The sequence below is a fragment of the Mizuhopecten yessoensis genome, unplaced genomic scaffold, assembly GCF_002113885.1.
Source record: "Mizuhopecten yessoensis strain PY_sf001 unplaced genomic scaffold, ASM211388v2 scaffold5141, whole genome shotgun sequence".
Taxonomy (NCBI): Eukaryota; Metazoa; Mollusca; class Bivalvia; order Pectinida; family Pectinidae; genus Mizuhopecten; species Mizuhopecten yessoensis.
The window spans coordinates 166,231-190,307 of NW_018405900.1; the positions used below are offsets into that span (position 1 = coordinate 166,231).

The 24,077-nt window shown below is 34.3% G+C and overlaps 1 protein-coding gene across 9 annotated transcripts in view; it reads left to right on the forward strand.

The window, feature by feature from the left end:
* The first annotated feature begins 4,728 nt into the window (after nucleotides 1-4,728).
* LOC110450231 overlaps nucleotides 4,729-24,077 on the forward strand; it is a 36,666-nt gene continuing 17,317 nt past the window's right edge. For 3 of the 9 annotated variants that reach the window (XM_021497606.1, XM_021497613.1, XM_021497616.1), the window contains exons 1-2: nucleotides 4,729-4,790; nucleotides 23,201-23,431. In XM_021497606.1, coding sequence (XP_021353281.1) covers nucleotides 23,303-23,431 — 129 coding nt within the window. In that variant the 5' untranslated portion in view covers nucleotides 4,729-4,790; nucleotides 23,201-23,302. Of the gene's footprint in view, nucleotides 4,791-11,267; nucleotides 11,359-12,956; nucleotides 12,996-21,785; nucleotides 21,841-22,796; nucleotides 22,898-23,200; nucleotides 23,432-24,077 lie in introns of those variants that run through there. The other 6 variants (XM_021497607.1, XM_021497609.1, XM_021497608.1 and 3 more) reach the window with 6 other exon arrangements.

Genomic DNA, 24,077 nt, shown 5'->3' on the forward strand with positions numbered 1-24,077 from the left:
GGGGGTCTTTCTTCGTTCTGTGATATCAAAAGAGGCTGTCGCCAAGGTGATCCGATCGCCCCATATATATTTATTCTTTGTGCTGAAATACTAGCTGTTCGTATTAGAAATAATAGGAATATTAATGGTATAAATGTTAATGATTGCCCAATTATAGTTTCACAGTATGCTGATGATAGTTCTCCTATACTAGATGGCAAAGAGGAGTCTCTTAAAGAAGCAATAAAAGAATTGAACGCTTTTGCTGGAATATCTGGGCTAAAAATTAATCTACACAAAACACAAATAATATGGATAGGCAGCAAGAAGTATAGTTATGATATTTTATTACCAGAAATAGGTCTCCATTATGGGGAGGAACGTTTTATGCTTCTTAGAATAGAATTTCATGTGGATCTACATCAACCCCAAAGTTAAATTTTGATAAAAGGCTAGTTAAGCTCAAGTCTATTCTTAATTCTTGGAAAAGAAGAATACTTACATCTATTGGTAGAATACACATAATAAAGTCACTATTTATATCTCAGTTAAATCATCTGTTTATTTCTTTGCCAAATCCAAGTGAAAAATTTCTTAGTAAACTTAATAGTACCCTTTATGAATTTCTTTGGAAGAGTAAGATTGACAAAATAAAGTGAGATGTTGTTGTAAAAAGTTACATGGTGGAGGTCTTAAGGTGGTACATCTGTTGTCATTTATAGATTCACTTAAACTTAGCTGGATAAGGAGATTTCTACAAAAACTAGAGTAATGGCAGGAAACACTTAAAACATATATAAATATTGATCATCTCTTCAACTGTGGTAATAAATATATATCTATCTGTCAAAATAAAAGTAAAAAATGTATTGGAAAGATGTTGTTAAGGCCTGGACTAGATTGAATATTAAAGAGGGACTAAGATGGGATAGGGGACAATCTTTTTTAAAATCACCATTATGATATAACTCAAATCTGACCATAGGTCAAACACACATATTGTATCAGGATTGGTACAATCGTGGAATTACTCTAGTTCATGATCTAGTGAAAGATGGAGGTACACAAACATTTCATACTCAGAATGAATTTAATGATAAATAGAATATAGACACAGACTTCTTACAGTACATGGTGTTTTATCAGCAATAAGAAAATACATTACACAAAAGAATATTAATCACAATACGAACATGGACATGTTTTAACCTATTTTACCTTTAAATCTAGAGATTTTTTACAGACATAAAAAGGGGACAAAAGATTTTTATACAATTCTTACAAAAAATGAGATTTTTCCAACTGGTAGAAGAAAATGGGGAGAATTATTTGATATCAATGATGAAAAATGGAAGAAAATATTTCAGATTCCTTTTTGTGTAGCTTCCAGTACAAAACTTAGTAGTTCCAAGTTAGAATCATACATTATATTTTAACTACAAATTTTTACTTATATAAGGCTTGTCTCACTGACAGCCCCTTATGTGTTTTTTGCAACTTAAGAAATATTATTAGAGGCATTGATAATTCTTTTCTGTTCATAAAGAATCCTTCAATTTTGGTTTAATAACACAATCATGAATGGCCAATTATACTTCTGATTAAACATTATATTTACAAAACAAGATGTCTTAAAAATACACTTTCAGTAGATGCACTACTAAATACTATAAAGGATCACTATTCAGTACACAAATATGTTGCCTATGGTAAAGGTGATTCTTCTGTTCAGAAACTTCAAAATGAATAGGAAAAATGGAATAGCCTTCTTGAGTTATGAAATCTCCTTACATTTTATTAAATATACCGGGTGTCTATTTTGATGTATTATCTGACAGTGTTAAGCCGAAATTATCTTAACAGTTACACACTAGAATGTTTCAGTATTATTTTTGCATATTTCATTAAGTTACTGCAGTGCAAAGAAAAACACATGTGCATATAATTCGCTTTTTTTCTCAAAACTCTTTCTTCTCTTTCTCTTCCTCTTTTCTATATTTCTGTTCTCCTTTCCTTTCTGTCTGCTCTCTTTCTGTTCTTTCATAAAAGATACATGTACAATACTTAAATGTATGTAAGCATGTCAAGGATGAAAGTGTGTGTAAGTAAGTATGTAATAAGGAGATATTGTTTGTACTTGTATATTGTACATTGTATTGATGATTTTTTTTACAAAAAATACAAAAAACAAAACAAAAAATCCCGATGTGTTAATTCATCATTTAAAACCAATATTTACTGGGATTCAAATTATTACGAAATCATCTAAAATTTGTTTCAATGCAAACATTTAAAACATGTTCTAATGTAATTAAAAGTGTCTAGAGAAGAATACTATAGGTGGAGAGGGAGAAACTTCTCTAGATAGGGTTATTACAAGCGACTAATGAGACCTTTGTCCGATGGGGGCTCTAGTGAGAGGTCTAGTGAGATATCTAGTGAAGGTCTAGTGAGATATCTAGTGAGAGGTCTAATGAGATATCTAGTGAAGGTCTAGTGATAGGTCTAGTGAGATATCTAGTGAGAGGTCTAGTGAGAGGTCTAGTGAGATATCTAGTGAGAGGTCTAATGAGATATCAAGTGAAGGTCTAGTGAGAGGTCTAGTGAGATATATAGTGAGAGGTCGAATGAGATATCTAGTGAGATATCTAGTGAGATATCTAGTGAGAGGTCTAGTGAGAGGTCTAGTGAAGGTCTAGTGAGAGGTCTAGTGAGATATCTAGTGAGAGGTCGAATGAGATATCTAGTGATATATCTAGTGAGATATCTAGTGAGATATCTATTGAGAGGTCTAGTGAGATATCTTGTGAGAGGTTTAGTGCTAGGTCTAGTGAAGGACTAGTGAGAGGTCTAGTGAGATATCTAGTGAGAGGTCTAGTGATATATCTAGTGAGATATCTAGTGAGATATCTATTGAGAGGTCTAGTGAGATATCTTGAGAGAGGCCTAGTGCTAGGTCTAGTGAAGGTCTAGTGAGAGGGCTAGTGAGATATCTAGTGAGAGGGCTAGTGAGAGGTCTAGTGAAGGTCTAGTGAGAGGTCTAATGAGATATCTAGTGAGATATCTAGTGAGATATCTAGTGAGAGGTTTAGTGAGAGGTCTAGTGAGAGGTCTAGTGGGGGCTCCAGTGAGAGGTCTAGTGAGAGGTCTAGTGAGATATCTAGTGAGAGGTCTAATGAGATATCTAGTGAGATATCTAGTGAGAGGTTTAGTGAGAGGTCTAGTGAGAGGTCTAGTGAGAGGTTTAGTGAGATATCTAGTGAGAGGTCTAGTGAGAGGTCTAGTGAGAGGTCTAGTGAGAGGTCTAGTGGGGTCTCCAGTGAGAGGACTAGTGAGAGGTCTAGTGAGAGGTCTAGTGGGGTTTCTAGTGAGAGGTCTAGTGAGATATCTAGTGAGAGGTCTAGTGAGAGGTCTAGAGAGAGGTCTAGTGAGATATCTAGTGAGAGGTCTAGGGCTAGGTCTAGTGAGAGGTTTAGTGGGGCTCTAGTGAGAGGACTAGTGAGAGGTCTAGTGGGGCTCTAGTGAGATATCTAGTGAGAGGTCTAGTGATATATCTAGTGAGATATCTAGTGCTAGGTCTAGTGAGAGGTTTAGTGGGGCTCTAGTGAGATTTCTAATGAGAGGTCTAGTGAGATATCTAATGAGAGGTCTAGTGCTAGGTCTAGTGAGAGGTCTTGTTGGGGCTCTAGTGAGATATCTAGTGAGATATCTAGTGAGAGGTCTAGTGCTAGGTCTAGTGAGAGGTTTAGTGGGGGCTCTTGTGAGAGGTCTATTGAGAGGTCTTTTGAGATATCTAGTGAGAGGTCTAGTGCTAGGTCTAGTGAGAGGTTTAGTGGGGGCTCTAGTGAGATATATAGTGTGGTGCAATGCTGCGGATCCGACATGTTTATAAAACATCAAAGCAGATAATTTTTTACCGTCACTGTCAGTGTATACCTTAATGGGAATAAGACATGCGTGTCTTAGTCAAGATAAACGATATGCTGTATGGCAGACGTTCTTTTAACATCAAATTGACTGCCATAAATTACAAACACATGTGGTCCTTGACAGTGATATAGGGGGATATATATGGGACTAATGATTGCCATTATTAAGCTATGTTAGAGTTGGGTTTTCAATACTCCATTCTAGTCTATTATGAAAAGAAGATGTGTGTTTTTGATATTAACAACCCATGTATAATCAAATACTGTATTGAATTAAGGTATACACAGATATTTACAGAAATTTACTATAATTATGTAAGCATAACTTCTCTTGCTATGTGTGTTAGGCAATGGTTTCGTTCTTGTCGGAATCAAATAGTGTTTTCCTAAATACTAGATATCGGCTATATCACCTAGCAGAATTATGTATTAATGACACAGAGAAAGATTAAAATAATTATTAATCCAGTTATAAGTAGTAGGTAAAATGGACATCATCGTCAGTCTTCAAAAAAAGATAGTCAATCAACGAACTTTTCATTTTGTTTGGGGGGGGTTGTTACTTTCTGAACTAAAGTAAACTTATTTATCTGATTAAAACAAAGTTATACTGTATGTATACTGTATTTTGGACTTCTTACTTTTTGAACTACACAGAAACGAATATAAGAACTACAGTATAGCGTATTTCCATTAAGATGCATGGAAAATGAACGTAATAGATTTGCAATATTATCAGATAATAAATTTACTACGAGTATGCAAATGAATGGCCCTAGGTAAAAGTGTGTAAGGAGATAGGGAGCTTATGTCGAATACCTGAGACAATGTGTCAAGGTCGTGTTGTGTGCTAGCAGACACGTACAGCTCACAGGCGATCTGGTAAGTCTCAATACTTTTTTTTTTGAACAGGATAAAATCTACATACATAATATCTACAAAATTAACAAAAACGTGTTTGTATTAGTGTACAATGCACACGTGCGACTATACTTTAATTGCCATGATTAATATGAAGAAAGGGACTTATTCACCTGTAGCACCTGTAGTGTGTCATACGAGATGTCTTATTCAACCGAATTGCAATAAATCATCTGGGACAACTCTACATGTTACAAGGTATCTGAGAGTTTAACTCAATTTTAAACTATATTTTATAATCATCTAAACTTGACAATTTCTTTCACATAACTGGAGTTTAGTCGATCCAAACATTTGATTTCATTATGAATTTTACTTGTTGTGGAAATATTTAAAATTGAAATTCATATTACGTACGTTCCGTTAATCTGACGAAATATTTGCACACCTGTTCCCTGTTTTCCCGAATGCAGTGTTTGGCATATGACTCTACGGACATTAGACAGGGACTGTGACCTACGGACTGAGTTCTTCAAAGAAACGGATCTGTTACATTTTATATATTAGTCCAATATTATAAAAAAAGGCTTTCGTTTTATAATAAGATTAGTTCTATAAATCTGTAGATGTTTTCTATACTATTACAGTAATTGTTACAGTTACCTTTTCTACATGTTTGGACGTTAAACAAAGTGCATGTATCTTTGATATCAATGGTGGTCAGGTCCCTCTTTATGTCTTTTCACTAGCTTTTCCATACTTTTTGTCTTTTATATAGACGGTACATAGAATTAATCATGTATGAATGTTAAGTACAGTCATGGAACGTTTCTGTAGAGAAGTAAATAAGCCATAGCGTGCTTACGCAACGACTGTAAACACGCCGGTGTTAGAGATGACAAGTAGCCCCAGATCTATTGAACTCTTCGGTGTTTGTGACGCATTTAGAGCGTTTCCGGCGTCACGTTATATACTATCTGAATGCCCAGTGACTAGGAAATGGTGCACTACCGTGTAGCACTTTTGAAAGAGTAAATACCTGCATAAAATCGCATGTATCCATTATGTCACTGTTTCTATATCTAGTACGTGCCACACTTTCGATGGTCTTTCTTGTCGGCCTTGCTCAGTCTGCAAATTGTTTGTCTTTAGAGCACACACCATTTTAAGACTAACACGAGTGAGCTTTGATAACTCTGTAGATAAGACCATCGAAACCCTCTAAATTGACATTAAGGCTTACAGACGGGGTTTTATGTGCGATTTAAAAACAAGTTTAAATTGAGCATATCACTTTTTATTGAAGGACTTCATGACACTTGTAAAACACGAATCATTGTTTTGAGTGACGAAATATCTTGATCTTTAGGATTGGATGATCCTCTGGAGTTCTCCAGGGATCTGTTAAAACGATCACATGATTATTTGAGCGCGTTAGACAGTGATTGGTTTGTTCGTGTTTTGTTAAACGGCCCATGGACAATGTAGGTCATATAGGATCAAACAACGCTGTAGGAAGAAAGAATCACACACGAGAAAATGCATCAAACTGAACCTAAGTTTTAGGTAAAAAAAAGTAAAAAAAAACAAAAAAAAAAAAAAAACATCATCAATACCTAACGAACCGCTTGTATAATATAACATATCTTATAGTAAGGTTCCTCCATTGCATGTATGTAAAAGTATGCGTGTGTGCTGTAGTCGATTTGTTTGTGTATTTGCCTCCTTGTGATAGCGAAGATCTGATGCCGAATTTATAGTGCTTTTTCACTAAAATACCATGCCGAAGGCACACATCACAGTACTCCAACCGGGCATACTGTAGAAATGCTAAACAATTCGCAAGGGACAGCGAATATCGTTTTTAAGGCCTTTGGTCTGTCCAGGACTGCGGACAGAAGCCTTTGTCTTCATCACATGGGCGACCGTTCTGTAGTACATGTATAACCAAACGTGAAGTGGTGCCAAGGGAGGAGTAACGACGTTAAAAGATAAATAGTAGAAATACTAGTAAAGGTAGGATACGAAAAAGGATAAAATCTCAACTGACGCAATAACTGGCGTTATGTTTACATTATTGTCAACGATGTACTATTTTATACTTGGCACATACGAAAAATCCTGGAGGGAACGCTCTTCGCCTGGTTCAAGCCTCAATATCTGATGGTAAGGACCAATTAAATGTAGAAAGCCTTTTTTAGAGCACAGAAATTGAATTTGACAATCTTTCCAAAGATGGAACCTCACGATTTGTCACGTGTTTGTTTAAACCCGCGCATTCAATCGTCAGGAGACAGTCATATGTCAACCACTAACAATAAACACGTCAAAGTGTATATGAGACGACTTTACATAACTTTGTCAAGTTGTATTCACCATTAAGGTTTGTAAATTAATCTGCGTGAAAACGCGCACACGTCAACACACTGATATACTGTGTAATATATATAACAGCAACATTGTCAACTCAATGATTAAGAATCAAAATATGAAAATGACAATACACGTAAAATCAAGTTTTTAGAACATATTTAAGATGTTGAGAAATCCAACGAACCAACCGTCCCTTCTATCACTGACTCAGGTAAAACAAGTTGGTACATTTTTGCATATCAGTGACGTCAGCTTTAGTGAGGTACGTTTAACTCCGTTTGTCAGACGTTACGACTGCTTTTACTATAACCGTCGTCTAACATGACGTATCCGTACGTCATCACAAAGGTCAAGCTCAAGGTAACACCAAACGTGTTATTTACAGTCACACGTGACAGAACAAAACCATTAAATTAGTTTCGTACGAACAGTGCTGACAGCCGTGTTGGAAAGAATACCGGTAATAAGGCTAGCACATGTGTAAGGAGTAGAAAAAATGTGATTTAAGGTAAAAGAAAAGATCGAAAATCAATACGCGCTATCGGTACCGGAATAGACAGAAAACATAGCTGCTTTTAACACAAAAGAAATATTTCGGCTATCAGTATTTTCGGTTTAGAACTAGTCTTCACCGTTTCTAATCCTCACAATCCTATTTCACATTCGATCCCGAATTGTCTGATAGTGTTATCTTAAGCATGGACTTTAGAAATTCCTTGTTTTTAAGGAATCGTTCTTTAATATCGTCTAACGGTATAACACATACCTCACCCCACGTATAACCATATGCTATGATCTAAAACGTGATTTGTGTGGTCTAAACGTCACGCGCCACCGGCATCTTTCATTTGCTGATTTAGTGACACGCGATTTATTTATTTATACATATATAATTCCATTACCTATTTTGTTGTCGACACCTATACTGATGTTAAGAGTATATAAAACAGAATATAAAATAGGATATACCCTACAGTAACGTTTGTTGTTTTAGACGAACCATTTACCATACAGCTCCCATTAGAGCGTTAAAAGCGTGTAACAGTTGTTCGTTTTACAATACAAAGTGTAATATAGTTTTTATGGATAAAAAGGACAAACTTCTTGTACGCATTCTCATTCGAATTTTGATAATAAAATCTTTGCTTGTCATCCAAAAATAACTTATTTTTAATCCGTTATAAACGATTGACTGTAGAGCAAATGTGTTTGAACTTTTAAGTACCCAACGATAAGAAAAAAACATAGACCAATGAATTGTTTCGGGAGGAAATAAAATTCCATTTCATTAAGACGTTTTTTTCTATAATGATAGTTGTTTACAAACCGAATGTGCTGACATATTTTAGTTATGAACATATGAACGTACAATGCGTGCTTGTAGCAAATTAAAAAGTGGTACGATGAGTTTAATTAAGAGTGGTGCACATCCTTGTGCGTTAAATCCAGTTACTGCCGGAAAACTTATCAAACAAGTTGTAAATACGTCAGCACTATATGGTTGTGAACTATGGATTTTGTCAAAGAAAGAGTTACTTTTGTTGGAAAGAGCGCAAAGATTTATTTTAAAATCAATTCAAGGTTTTAGCAACAGAACACGTACTGATATGTGCTACGGAATGATTGGATGGACATCCATAGAAAGCTATATAGATATAAGAAAATTGTTGTTTTTTGGGAGGTTGTGTTATTTAGATAAAAATACATTGTCATCACGTATATTTTTAAGAAGACTATACGCATCAATGCTGAACAGATCTGGTGACCATTTTGGACATTTAAATGATATTTTGAGAATTTTTAAAAAGTACAATCTTTATAATATGTTGAACAAGTATATTCGAACGAGTGTATTCCCGTTAAAACGGCAACGGAAAATAATTGTGAATAAATCTGTGTTGTTGAAAGAGGAACATGATTGGAAAGAACGAATGTCAAATGATAGTGATTTTAACAGATTTGTAATGGTTCATAATATATTGCAACCACATATACTATGGAAACTGGCAATGAAATTCCTGGAGTTTAAAGATTCCATATTATATGTTACGAAATTAATAGTAAATATTCGTACTGGTAAAGCCAAAGAGCTATGTCATAGATGTGGTATTATTTACCAAGATATATTAACTCATATCATATTAAATTGTAGCTATACTGAACACCTAAAGGACAAGTTGTGGTGCTCTATCGCAAACATTAGTGATACTGGTATTCTGCTGAGTGCGTACATACACTCTCTGACAGATCACGAATTAGTTCATATTTTAATTGGGGGACAAATGACTTACGAATTAAATGTATTAGCCATGAATGAATTTAGATTGAAATCAGTAGCCGCTGTCGAAAAGTTATACTACCGGTAGTGTGTAGATATAATCTCACATACTGATAAAGATTAATATAAATAAAATAAATATAAAATAATATGAATGTTTAATATGATATGTATGTATTACCTCATCATATATACACTTATTAATGATATTTAATGAATGTATGACTTCAATGTAATTAAGTCTGTATATGTCATGTATGTTATTTGGTGCTTATGTGTATTCAATATGTTTTTTTGTTTTGTAATGTAAATATGTGCGAATTATTCTGTTTAAATGTAATCTTCAGGTTGGAGGAAATAAAGAGAATAATAAAAATCACCGTTTTGTCGAAATCAATTTTTAATGAACAAATTGAAAACGAGAAAAGGGTGAGTTTGTTTCGCCTGGTTCTGTCGGCATGTGAATACTTTATTTAGCGTGTTTTATCGTGATCGCACGACAATATCTTATTGTGTAAAACTACAAAAGGCCACCGATACAAATAATAATCTAGTGTTACAGGTCACTGTGACTAGGTATAAAGTACATGTTTATCAAATACCGTTCTTTTTACTTTATTTAAAGTAAAGGCAGCAAATACTTTATTAGTTTATTTAGTCTTATTAAGACGTAAGTTAATAATAATAATAATATACAACATTTGATATAGCGCCCTATCTAGCTAACATAAGCCACTCTAAAGCGCTTTACAGTACATAGACAATTAATACAATTAGTATATACATTAATCAAGACAATTTTGAGGAATTCGCAGGAGCTGCCTTATCAGGCTCTAACTACTAGTCCTATGCCACATGGCGAATATCTCTCTATAAGTGTGTATGCCTGCGTGTGTGCTGGAGATGTAATGTGTTCTGTTTGTAGTGGGACCGTGCTTCCAACGGCATCATTTATAGTGCCACCTCACTTGAACACTACAGCACAAATACCGCAACATCCATCCCAGACCAATTTATACTCCACCTGGGTTGTTGGAGTTGTATGGGCAGGAGAAAAAACACTTTCTCTGAATATCCATGCTTACGACGGAGTAGGCCGGAGTGTTAACCACTCGACTCGAGCTCGTAAATTACACGATACTTATTTATTTTTTTACCTAATAATCAGACACGCTGTTATGGAGAAGAGGTATGACAATAATAATATCTTGATATAACAGTTATCATAAGACCATTATTTCAATCTGCATCAGAAAAAAATCCGTCCGGAACAATTTCATGGTGTAATAAATTGAGAACAATGAAATTAAAAAGTCAAGTAAATTTATACTAATGCAGATTTTTTTATAGATAATCAAACAATAATATTCCTCTGTATGATAAATGAGCACTTGAGATAGTATGAACATTTTTTCGAGAAAAAAAAGTCCAATATTCGTCAAAATATAAATAATTGTTATTTGTGGTTGAATTATCTTTCCGGTCAGTACCGGTAGTCTATAAGTATGTATGGAAAGCACCGACAGACTACAAGATTTCGATGTTTTGATCGAGTTTATAGAAATTTAAATCCTATTCAAATACACCGGATATTAGGAAAAAATCGAAATAAAACGAGAAAAAAACCAATATGACAGGTTTCCGATTTTCCAGCTTAAACCTGCCTGTTCAAGATCAGGATTCCTCGTCCGTTTTAACAAATAAATGAAAGTTATTTAAAATGTATTCAACTCACCTGGACTTTTTTCTTATAGAATTATCCCCACTGCGTTAGGTATGTTAATCCAAGCGTAACATAATAAATTTAAAACTCGGGAGAGGATGCATGCTTTGTCCACTCGCCACTCTTACCGGGCATATGTAACCAAACTCAGGCGACATATGGCGGCTTGATTTCATTACCAGGAGATAATTAATTATTGATATCCACAGAAATAGGTAAGTGATCTAAGTTATGATATAGAGGCATGTTTCGATATTGTATTTATTCTTTGTTTCCGCAGTCCTATTTAACAGTATGCTGTAGCACGAGGTCCACCTGACACAGCTGTATACCGTGTTAAAACACTCCAAGCATTGTAGTCGATGATGCCTTTATCAATAGGTGAAATGCAGTTAATACAGCTTAAGAAAATGTCGACCCAGACCACCTTAAATTTGAGTACACTTGACCTTAATCGTGGGTGTTGTACGTACAACTTACATATGTCAAATCAACTTAACATTCGTTCCGGTACCATCGTTGACCCGGTATTAAAAGAACTATCGAATATCTTTTTATGAAAGATATCCTCTGTAATTACTCATACTATAAAGCATAATAAATTCCATTTCTTTTATTATATATCTGTTATATGAAATAAGATGTAACAGTAAGAAAATTGGCTGCACAATAGAAAAGATACGCCAACACGGTAACTCTACTAAATATGATATCCCCTCTCCTTTATGGAACTTATTACTTCAATTCAATCTGAACTGGCATTGGCAGTCTCCATTTATATTTCTATTATCAGTGTATCTTTGATACCTTTCACTAAATGACAGATATTACGTTCCTCTCATTAAGGAAATACTATACCAGAATGCCAAAATATCATAAATATATATAACTCACTATCTGGTGTACGAAAATCACCAACAACCTTGAGTATTAAAATCACTAATTATCTTTTTAAAATCCATAATTATCTTGTTAAAATCCATAATTATCTTGTGTGCGAAAATCACCAAGTAATTTGTATATAAAAATCACTACTTTTCTTGTGTACAAAATCTGGTAGTTGCAATGAGAGAAAAATATTCTATTATGGCCAAAGAAGTAGGATAGGGAAATTCCACCCTCGGGTTTTACCAAATTTGAAAACCCCTCGGGTGGAATTTCCCTATCCTACACCCCTGGACATGAAAGAGTCTTAAAAACTTTCACTATTTGGTGTACGAAAATCACCAACTACCTTGTGTAACGAAATCACTAATTACCTAGTGTAACAAAATCATTAATTATCTTGTGTACGAAAATCACTCACTATCTTGATTATCGAAATCTCTCACTGCTTATTTTGGCATGTGAATATACAGTATCATATATATACTACTTTATACCACCTACCGGTAGCATGATAAATCATTATCGTTGGTTGTAAGTAAGAGAAGAAGTTGAGAACGACTTGGGAACGACTTGAGAACAGTTACATTCCCTAGCACTTGGGAACTTATATTTTCTCAAAAAAGAACGTCTGCTCGCGCCAGATGACGTCCGAAACCAGAAATAGTGTCCTCACAAAAGTGATCCGCGTAAGAAAATAGTCCGTTATAAACATATCAATATAAAGTTACGGAAACATATTGTGAGAATAACAACACCATTCCAGGTGTAAATGTTTATATGGAAAAGCCAATGACAATAGGATTGTTTTAAAAATATTTTTTTCTACATAGTTTTAAGGTTCATTGTATTCCTCCGCGCAACACTTATGTTTACGTTTGTCACAGGCGATCGTTGACCATTGAGCTTAGAAGTCATTTGGAAAACATGGTGTTTAGTTGACTTTTCAGATGGGGAAATATATAAGGTAGTAGTATATAGATGATGAATAGATTATCACACTGTATTTTCAGTGTTTGTCGTTCGAACAATTTTCTCATCACTCGCACGTAGCCTCTGGATTGTATCCACGTGCTCGCGATGAGAAAATTGTTCTCACGACAAACCCTGAAAATACAGTGTAAAAATCTATAAGTACATAACCATATAAACGATCAACTGCTGTTTGTTAGCATTCATAGATAAATTGGGAAAACAACAGTGCTTCAATACTATAGACGTAACTTTTATACGTGGAAGTTAATTATATACAGCGTAAATGTATCAATTGCGGCTTATAAGGCTTGAATTAACATGTAAGATAATGCAATGGGAAACAATACATCTCGTCAAGTTGATATTCTTACTGTCTATGAATGTCATCTGAATCCATTTCATCCCTGTGATATAGATATGACAATGACATTAATACTTTATAAAGGTGTGTTCTACCCCTTGTAGTATGTACACATCAGGTACTGAAAACAAAACTGTTCTCTACCCCTTAAAGGCTGTACCTTGGCTCATTAATTCTCCTCTGGGGCCATCATTCCCCAAAAGTTGTTTTGTAGACAAGAGACTTTTGTATAATAACCTAACCCATAAATATAGAAGATCGTGTTATGTAACGGGTTTCGTTTAAAAATGTGAAAGGAAAAGATTTTCTTTGAAGTCCACGTCACTGATTATGTTTTGACGGTAAATATGGAAAAAATATACATGCGGGTCGAATCGTTTATTATACAAAATATACTTGTATATTTATACAAAAAAAACTAGCTTCAGTCGTGATTGGATGATCGTGATGTAGATTACAGCATAAATAAGTTAATATCGATATTTGTTCTAAGCAAACATTGAATTATTTCAACCTTGTTTCAGTTAAACTAAACATTTTTTTTTGTCCTGCGAAAATGAAGATGACAAAGTGGAAAATGTTCTTTATTTTCCATGGACAAAGTTGTATATCAATTTAAACACAATGTTATACTTTATTATTACAGGTAATGACGCGGTAATTGTAACCGACGTTCATTTGTTTTTACTTTGCAGATGACGTTAACTTGATGTGCTTCATTAATTAATTTATTTCTTCATTGCATCTCAATGACTTGTCTATCTTTTGACCGTTAAATTAGATTTTCGTGTTTTCAACTATCTGTTGAAAAAACAGTCTCTAAACATGGGCAAAATCATAGTACATTAGCTTCAGCGATCAAACACAATATTTGTTCCAACAAGCAATATATATTCTATATGAATTTTAATTAATGATACTAATATATATATTATCAGCATGTTTTACCATATCATTGATTGTATTGGACAACATACATTGTATTGAATGTGCATGTACTCAGATATTACGGTAGTACTGATATATCTGTATTGCCACACATTGACACATTTATAACATACTCACGTTTCTATTAAAGGATGGATACCGCACTGTTTGGTGATAATATTCATTTAAATAACATCTATACCACACTCCTTTTATACCGTAACATACATGTAAATAATAACATTGACGCTATTTCCTGTGTGTTTACAATTCTCGAGTGAGAATGCCCGCCTCTGTATTTATGTTACTCGTCAGTGGTGAAAGTTCCGATTCATGTGTTAAACTATTGCTGTGGGCAAACTAATCCCTGGTGTTTGAACTTAGATATTAGTATGATCGATGTGTAATAATGATGTTATAGAGTTTTTATCATGTTGCTTTATTTTGCGATCCTTCTCGACTGATATGCTATATGAAGACAAATCTGCATCGTGAATGCAAACTAACTCTCTGTAAATGAAAGGGGAAGGTTTGGAGAGAGACCTCCGTCTAACTCTTTCGTTTTTTTAGTTTATAAATTATATCAAACCGTTGTAAAAAGTTACTCAATGCTATCAAATGACTTTGACAAAGTAAACATCAGTTGAGAATACATTGTCATTTCCGTTGTATGGGTGAGTAAACAGAAAAGTATACAATCACAATTATCGAATATCATAAAACTGAAAATTTTACCGAGGCACTAATGCAAAATGTCATTTATTGTCAAAATAATCACATTACTGAGTACTTTAAAGATTAACGAGGCACCTCAAATTTCCGATTTATAAACAGGCTCTGTAGTAGTAGCGTGTTTCAACATGAAATGTGGCTACACAGCAGGTGTCAGCGTTGAAGTACAAGCCGCTTACCCTTCCGGGTTACCTGGTCATATTCTTCATGTACTTTTTTAGGGGTTTGCGTTTCTTTTATATATATTTTAAACCTAGTTCATCGTTTTTGAGTTCGAAGTTAAGTTAGCCACTTTTAAAATTTCTGTATTCGTAAAAGGGTTTGTTGGTGTATTTGGGTTTGTTAATGTACATATTTGTAAACACTATTGTTTTATCTCGCCTACCAATATGGTATATAATATGATATGCAACGACAAGTTGTAACGTTTGTAATTTGATTCCGTAATACATAACTTTCAATTATCCGAAAAAATAATATCCTGCTGACAGAATACTAAATTTAATCAAGTGACTTACTTATCTTCGATTATTGCTAGATTACAACTTGTACACAATCTGTTATATTTTTTTTTGAATGCTTTGATATCTACAGTTTGATATGTTAACATTGTACGATGTGAATGCAGCACAGGTTAGATTATAGTATCATGATTGAATAACTTCATGATCTCTGTAAATAAAGTCTTGTATGCACTTGATTGCAACCTTGACAACGAGAAACTATTTCTGGATGCAGACATTATATATCACTTTGTATGCAACAGTGAATATATGTTCTAAGAAGTTAAAGTACCGTTTTCCAAACCTTTTCTATGCCATAGATTCTGATGATTGATATTCATTCATCATTTGATTCGATTACACCTTTCAGGCCAGTAATAAAAGCAAAGGGATTTCTAATAATAATAGTGGTTATAAACATCCAAATGCAGCAACACATGTTGTCGAGTACCTTTCTCACGTGTTTATAACAAAAATATACAACACTTACAACATTTACATTCTATTTTAAGTGCATGAGATATACAGGCTCCAGTCCAGCAGTGTTTAAATGGATTTGCAGAATTATGTTATATATTTTTAAATAATGCCTGTATTTAGATTTATGAACACACATGTAAATGCCTTGCTCAGTGTTGGTCATTATTATACAGCGTGCGCTTATATTTCATACAAACAAAATTAGTTAAAAACGGGGCAGCTTACCTTCACTAAAATGAAGATGTACAGACTATGTTATATCTTTACATGTGAAACAGAGGCGACGGTAGAATAAGTGGTTATGTCTGGTACACCTTTGCTACATCAATTAAGATATTATTTGACTACCATACTTGAGAGCAGTTTTGTTAAGAAATCAAATAACCGAAGAAAATGGTAGAATTGCGTTGATTAACCTATTCTAATTGGCGCGCAGACTTGTTGTCGGGTGTGTTCATTAATAGAACATAGCGAACACATAATTCGCTAGTAAGTCCCGCAATTTTCGACAAATAATGTTTTGCTGAGGTTTTTTTTCGAAAAAAATGTTATGAATAGAAAGTTTCATCGGTTTTCTGTTAAACAAGAAGACAATTACGAGTATGGCAGAACATACCGATATTTTACTATGCAATTTCAAAATAAAGATACAGAAAATCCTTCGAGCTTGCAGTGAAAAATGATCAAATGTATACATTTAAATGATATCATTGTGCTGCATAAAAGTTTAAAAAAATCACAACTAGATTACCCATTTATCACGTCCAGAAACAACGTTACTGAAAAATACTTCCGAGTAAAAGCTATTTTCTTTGACCAAATTTACTAAAACCGTTTAATCAGTATAAAATGTAGGTTTAAATCGCTTACAGATTTGTCGCCTGGCTATGCGCTTGAACTTTGAAGTGTGAAAATATTTAGACACAACCTCCTTGCAGTATTGTAATTTAGTATGGTCAAACTTGTATTTACGTTAAATACTACTTTGAGAAAACAAAATAACCTCCACAAGCTATATAATGCCATGAGTGTGTTGCTAACGGCGTTGTGGACACAGCTGTTGTTTACATGTTGATTTAGTAAAATCTGTTTCGTCGGTGGTAAACGGTGTAGACATTCAGCGTTTCATTAATACATTGTAATTTGTGAAAAACAGTATCTTACAGGTGTGTGTGATCTTTTTGTAATTAATTCACAACCCTGTCCCCTAAGGACTGATATGGAGCAGGTCATTTGCATGTTCTGTTTACAGAAACTTTAACACAAATGTTATTCACGTGCATTTATCTGAGATAACGTGACGGCAGCTATAGACAACGCTGACAGGGATAGTTTATCGCTTCTCACATACAGAGACATGCCAAACTAGCAGAAAAATAATGTGATTTTAAGAAAGAATTATTTAAACATTAACCAAGACATCAGCAGTCAGCCATTCCGGGGTTTTCTTACTTACACACACCAGAATACCTCTCTTTGCTGCCGAAAACAGTGTTCTTTTCTCAACTGGTGTTTATTCTTCTTCAGAAGCATGTGACGGAACTCTCTGTTCGACCCTCTTGTCATATTAGTTTGGAGTACATCTGTGTGTTTACTTATATTTGTCATCAGTAAGCCAGAGATTGACAAGAGTTGTGAGAGTGGCAATCCGTGTGGTAAGACATATATAATTAATCAATATTTACTCAGGGATATTTAGGTTCAAAATTGAATCATATACTTCTAATTCCATTCCATTGTTTTCTTTCTTTTCCGTTTTTGACCGTTTGTAAGACCGTTTCTATTTTCTTGTTTAAAGTACGTTCGTACAACTACACACATAGCACAAGGATCTGTAATATACAACATTAAATAGACTGATAAGGTAAACATGCCTTCATTGTATATACAGACCTGTGCCCTTCGTCATTTTCATTAAGGAAAGATGCCCAATTGACTTCTACCAATGGTAATAATTGTAATAACAGTTTCTCATTGTCGCTATTATGATTGTTGATAATAGATATTTTACAGTCTCCTATCCATAGTCATTGATAATCGGGTCCATATATAAGTATAATAGAATGGAAGTGAAGTGTTATTTAACACATTAAAATAGCGTACCTATATTTGGTTTGCATGTGAATTGTCCGTCCCATGTTGTAACTTGGAGTAAGGTAACGTATATAGTAAGGGTGTTTGGTGTGCTATATGTGGCTGGATAACAAAAATAGTATGACTTACTGAAGTGGTACTGTTTGGTGTTTACCTGTTGTTAGATAACAGAGATAGTATGACTTGCTGAAGTGGTACTGTTTGGTGTTTACGTGTTTTTAGATAACATATATAGTATGACTTACTGACGTGGTACTGTTTGGTGTTTACCTGTTGTTAGATAACATATATAGTATGACTTACTGAAGTGGTACTGTTTGGTGTTTACGTGTTTTTAGATAACATATATAGTATGACTTACTGACGTGATACTGTTTGGTGTTTATTCTTGTTGTTAGATAACAGAGATAGTATGATTTACTGAAGTGGTACTGTTTGGTGTTTACCTGTTGTTAGATAACAGAGATAGTATGACTTACTGAAGTGGTACTGTTTGGTGTTTACCTGTTGTTAGATAACATATATAGTATGACTTACTGAAGTGGTACTGTTTGGTGTTTACCTGTTGTTAGATAACATATATAGTATGACTTACTGAAGTGGTACTGTTTGGTGTTTACCTGTTGTTAGATAACATATATAGTATGACTTACTGAAGTGGTACTGTTTGGTGTTTACCTGTTGTTAGATAACATATATAGTATGACTTACTGAAGTGGTACTGTTTGGTGTTTACCTGTTGTTAGATAACATATATAGTATGACTTACTGAAGTGGTACTGTTTGGTGTTTACCTGTTGTTAGATAACATATATAGTATGACTTACTGAAGTGGTACTGTTTGGTGTTTACCTGTTGTTAGATAACATATATAGTATGACTTACTGAAGTGGTACTGTTTGGTGTTTACCTGTTGTTAGATAACATATATAGTATGACTTACTGAAGTGGTACTGTTTGGTGTTTACCTGTTGTTAGATAACATATATAGTATGACTTACTGAAGTGGTACTGTTTGGTGTTTACCTGTTGTTAGATAACATATATAGTATGACTTACTGAAGTGGTACTGTTTGGTGTTTACCTGTTGTTAGATAACATATATAGTATGACTTACTGAAGTGGTACTGTTTGGTGTTTACCTGTTGTTAGATAACATATATAGTATGACTTACTGAAGTGGTACTGTTTGGTGTTTACCTGTTGTTAGATAACATATATAGTATGACTTACTGAAGTGGTACTGTTTGGTGTTTACCTGTTGTTAGATAACATATATAGTATGACTTACTGAAGTGGTACTGTTTGGTGTTTACCTGTTGTTAGATAACATATATAGTATGACTTACTGAAGTGGTACTGTTTGGTGTTTACCTGTTGTTAGATAACATATATAGTATGACTTACTGAAGTGGTACTGTTTGGTGTTTACCTGTTGTTAGATAACATATATAGTATGACTTACTGAAGTGGTACTGTTTGGTGTTTACCTGTTGTTAGATAACATATATAGTATGACTTACTGAAGTGGTACTGTTTGGTGTTTACCTGTTGTTAGATAACATATATAGTATGACTTACTGAAGTGGTACTGTTTGGTGTTTACCTGTTGTTAGATAACATATATAGTATGACTTACTGAAGTGGTACTGTTTGGTGTTTACCTGTTGTTAGATAACATATATAGTATGACTTACTGAAGTGGTACTGTTTGGTGTTTACCTGTTGTTAGATAACATATATAGTATGACTTACTGAAGTGGTACTGTTTGGTGTTTACCTGTTGTTAGATAACATATATAGTATGACTTACTGAAGTGGTACTGTTTGGTGTTTACCTGTTGTTAGATAACATATATAGTATGACTTACTGAAGTGGTACTGTTTGGTGTTTACCTGTTGTTAGATAACATATATAGTATGACTTACTGAAGTGGTACTGTTTGGTGTTTACCTGTTGTTAGATAACATATATAGTATGACTTACTGAAGTGGTACTGTTTGGTGTTTACCTGTTGTTAGATAACATATATAGTATGACTTACTGAAGTGGTACTGTTTGGTGTTTACCTGTTGTTAGATAACATATATAGTATGACTTACTGAAGTGGTACTGTTTGGTGTTTACCTGTTGTTAGATAACATATATAGTATGACTTACTGAAGTGGTACTGTTTGGTGTTTACCTGTTGTTAGATAACATATATAGTATGACTTACTGAAGTGGTACTGTTTGGTGTTTACCTGTTGTTAGATAACATATATAGTATGACTTACTGAAGTGGTACTGTTTGGTGTTTACCTGTTGTTAGATAACATATATAGTATGACTTACTGAAGTGGTACTGTTTGGTGTTTACCTGTTGTTAGATAACATATATAGTATGACTTACTGAAGTGGTACTGTTTGGTGTTTACCTGTTGTTAGATAACATATATAGTATGACTTACTGAAGTGGTACTGTTTGGTGTTTACCTGTTGTTAGATAACATATATAGTATGACTTACTGAAGTGGTACTGTTTGGTGTTTACCTGTTGTTAGATAACATATATAGTATGACTTACTGAAGTGGTACTGTTTGGTGTTTACCTGTTGTTAGATAACATATATAGTATGACTTACTGAAGTGGTACTGTTTGGTGTTTACCTGTTGTTAGATAACATATATAGTATGACTTACTGAAGTGGTACTGTTTGGTGTTTACCTGTTGTTAGATAACATATATAGTATGACTTACTGAAGTGGTACTGTTTGGTGTTTACCTGTTGTTAGATAACATATATAGTATGACTTACTGAAGTGGTACTGTTTGGTGTTTACCTGTTGTTAGATAACATATATAGTATGACTTACTGAAGTGGTACTGTTTGGTGTTTACCTGTTGTTAGATAACATATATAGTATGACTTACTGAAGTGGTACTGTTTGGTGTTTACCTGTTGTTAGATAACATATATAGTATGACTTACTGAAGTGGTACTGTTTGGTGTTTACCTGTTGTTAGATAACATATATAGTATGACTTACTGAAGTGGTACTGTTTGGTGTTTACCTGTTGTTAGATAACATATATAGTATGACTTACTGAAGTGGTACTGTTTGGTGTTTACCTGTTGTTAGATAACATATATAGTATGACTTACTGAAGTGGTACTGTTTGGTGTTTACCTGTTGTTAGATAACATATATAGTATGACTTACTGAAGTGGTACTGTTTGGTGTTTACCTGTTGTTAGATAACATATATAGTATGACTTACTGAAGTGGTACTGTTTGGTGTTTACCTGTTGTTAGATAACATATATAGTATGACTTACTGAAGTGGTACTGTTTGGTGTTTACCTGTTGTTAGATAACATATATAGTATGACTTACTGAAGTGGTACTGTTTCCTGTTTACCTGTTGTTAGTATGACTTGTCTTTACACGAGTAAAATAACAGAGAAAGTGTAACTGCCTGGAGTGATCTAGAGTGAGATCACTGCTGTAATGCGTCTACCGTTTGTACCTTGATTAAGATAACAAAGAAAGTTTTAACGGTCTGGAGCAATACACGCTCACTGTGTTAACCTGGAAGGAACCTCGCACTTAGTAATTACATGTTTGTGCGGTAACACTTATCTATGTTTTTGTACTAGACTATTTACATAAAAGTTTTAAACAAATCCTCGCCGTTAGTGATAACTACACACATTTATCACAGCACCACGTCGGATAGTTAAATGTTTCAGCTCTGGTAGGTAGTAGCCTTGTCTAATACCTAATTTATATGTTGCTTTCTTGATACATGTATGCCCGTTGCCATACTAACTATAAGGCAAGGTCAGAGAAAATATGTGTTATGTTTTAAATATTAATAATTAGTATACTTAATGCTTGTGATATTGACACTCTTTTATATATATCTAGGTTATTTCAATACCAGCATTGTAAAATATTTAATGATAGATAATGAGTATACAAATTAATCTATGTCCGATATGCATTGTATAAATTGTAAATGGATTTATTAATGGTATCTACACGTGCTTCATATAGTTGTGCATTTTTTTAAATTTAAAACTGTTTTAAAATTCATGTATTCCCCTATATATGCATATTTGACTATAGATATCTATATATCATATATATATGCATCTTTATATGCCAGCTTCGTGTTATGATCAACATATATAAAAGACAGACAGACAGACAGACAGACAGACAGACAGACAGACCAGACAGACAGACAGATACTGATGATTGTTCATAGTAATATAAGAGGATCGCATTTATCACTCAAATCGAGCACTTTTATCTGATAGTATAAAATATAATTAATTTTATAAATTCTGTATTTAAGAGGATGAGGTAATATTAGTAATGCACTAGTCTTCTACCTGGCATTGCTGTAACATATGTGGAATACTTTGAGGGAAGATTAACATCACATACTCCTATACATACGGTTACACGTGATGTATGTTCAGGACACTGATGTTGATTCCATAACGAGCTACTTATTATTCAGCTACTACATCTAATGACAGCAATCGTTATATGTCCCTCTACTTACTGTCGATACTACCATGTACTTTCGAGGGTCACGACCCTTGTACAGACTTAATTGGTTGCCTCTGGCATTACTCTTATTGTTAATTTTAATTCAAACCATATAGTCGTTCACAGTAAAACGGCAGGTTACTTTTGCAGTAACTATACCAAGGTACTGCAGTCCCCCATTAACTATTTTAAGTGACCAAGCGATGTCCCTGAGCAGGCAGAACCAGCACGCCATATCCACTAACCAAACAGTGAGTGTGTGGTACTTGTATACTTTCACGGTTTCAATACTACAGATTAAGCACAATACCTGCCAATGAAAACAAAGTGGGAGATTTTTTGGAGCGCAGGCAGTGGTCATTACGGCAATTTAAGCATTTCAGTTGGCCTTTCATACGGATGGTATCTGGTCCTAAAAGGGATTAATATAGAGTATTTTGAACGAGGACTGATAAAATTACACACTATAAACGTATATTAGAAACAGTTGATTTATTAATTCACATTATGTCGTTATGTTTGATATATCAATTATTTTGCAATTATTATGTCAGATCAGTGGAGCGTTAGACCATATACAACAGTGGGAGTCTTTACCACCGTTCCCGTGATCCCTTCAACGCCAAGCCTACGGAGGTAACCAACGTGAAAGGGAAATGGAGGAGGAGGAATATCACCTACAGAATGGGAACAACAACCAGTGTAACGATGACCCCGACTACCCCCGGGCTGGTCACTGTCGGATGGACAGGAGACGGACCTCATACGCGTACCGAGCCGTGCTGGTCAGTATACCTCTACGTATGACTTCTCCAGTACAGTATCTAACAACTATCGATACCACCTCTCTAAACCAAGCTCAAGTTTGTTATGTTTTATCCCAAGAAACAAATATCAGCTCAATAGCAATATCACTTTCCTTCGTCAGGTTTACTTGTAATATTAATTCAAGAATTTACAGCATCTATATCGATATCATTTCTCTGCATTCAGCACACCTTTGTATTGGTTTTTTTCCCAAATAAAAATATCAGCATCTGTATCGAGATCATTTTTCTGCATCAAGCTCACTCTCATCATAATTGAGATATACATTTAAAAAACATAACAGTGCCCCCATCAAAATCCCTTTCCACCCAAAGCTAGCGTCTGTCATTTCCCCCAAAGATGCATATGTACATACCCGATATTGATCTACATTAATTTGATTAAGAGTCAGTCTTTGTTGTTGTATGTATTGTCTGATATAAGAATAGACAGTTAGGTCACGACACCTTTTCACTCCGTAACATTCTTGGTATAAAAATATTTTAACGGAGAATTTTACACTTGAATTAAACACACTCATTCACCCCACCACTACTGAATCACTGAACGGAGCCCTCGTGTCTTAATGTTTGTGGTGTCGCTCCTGTTCACTGTTAAGTGTGT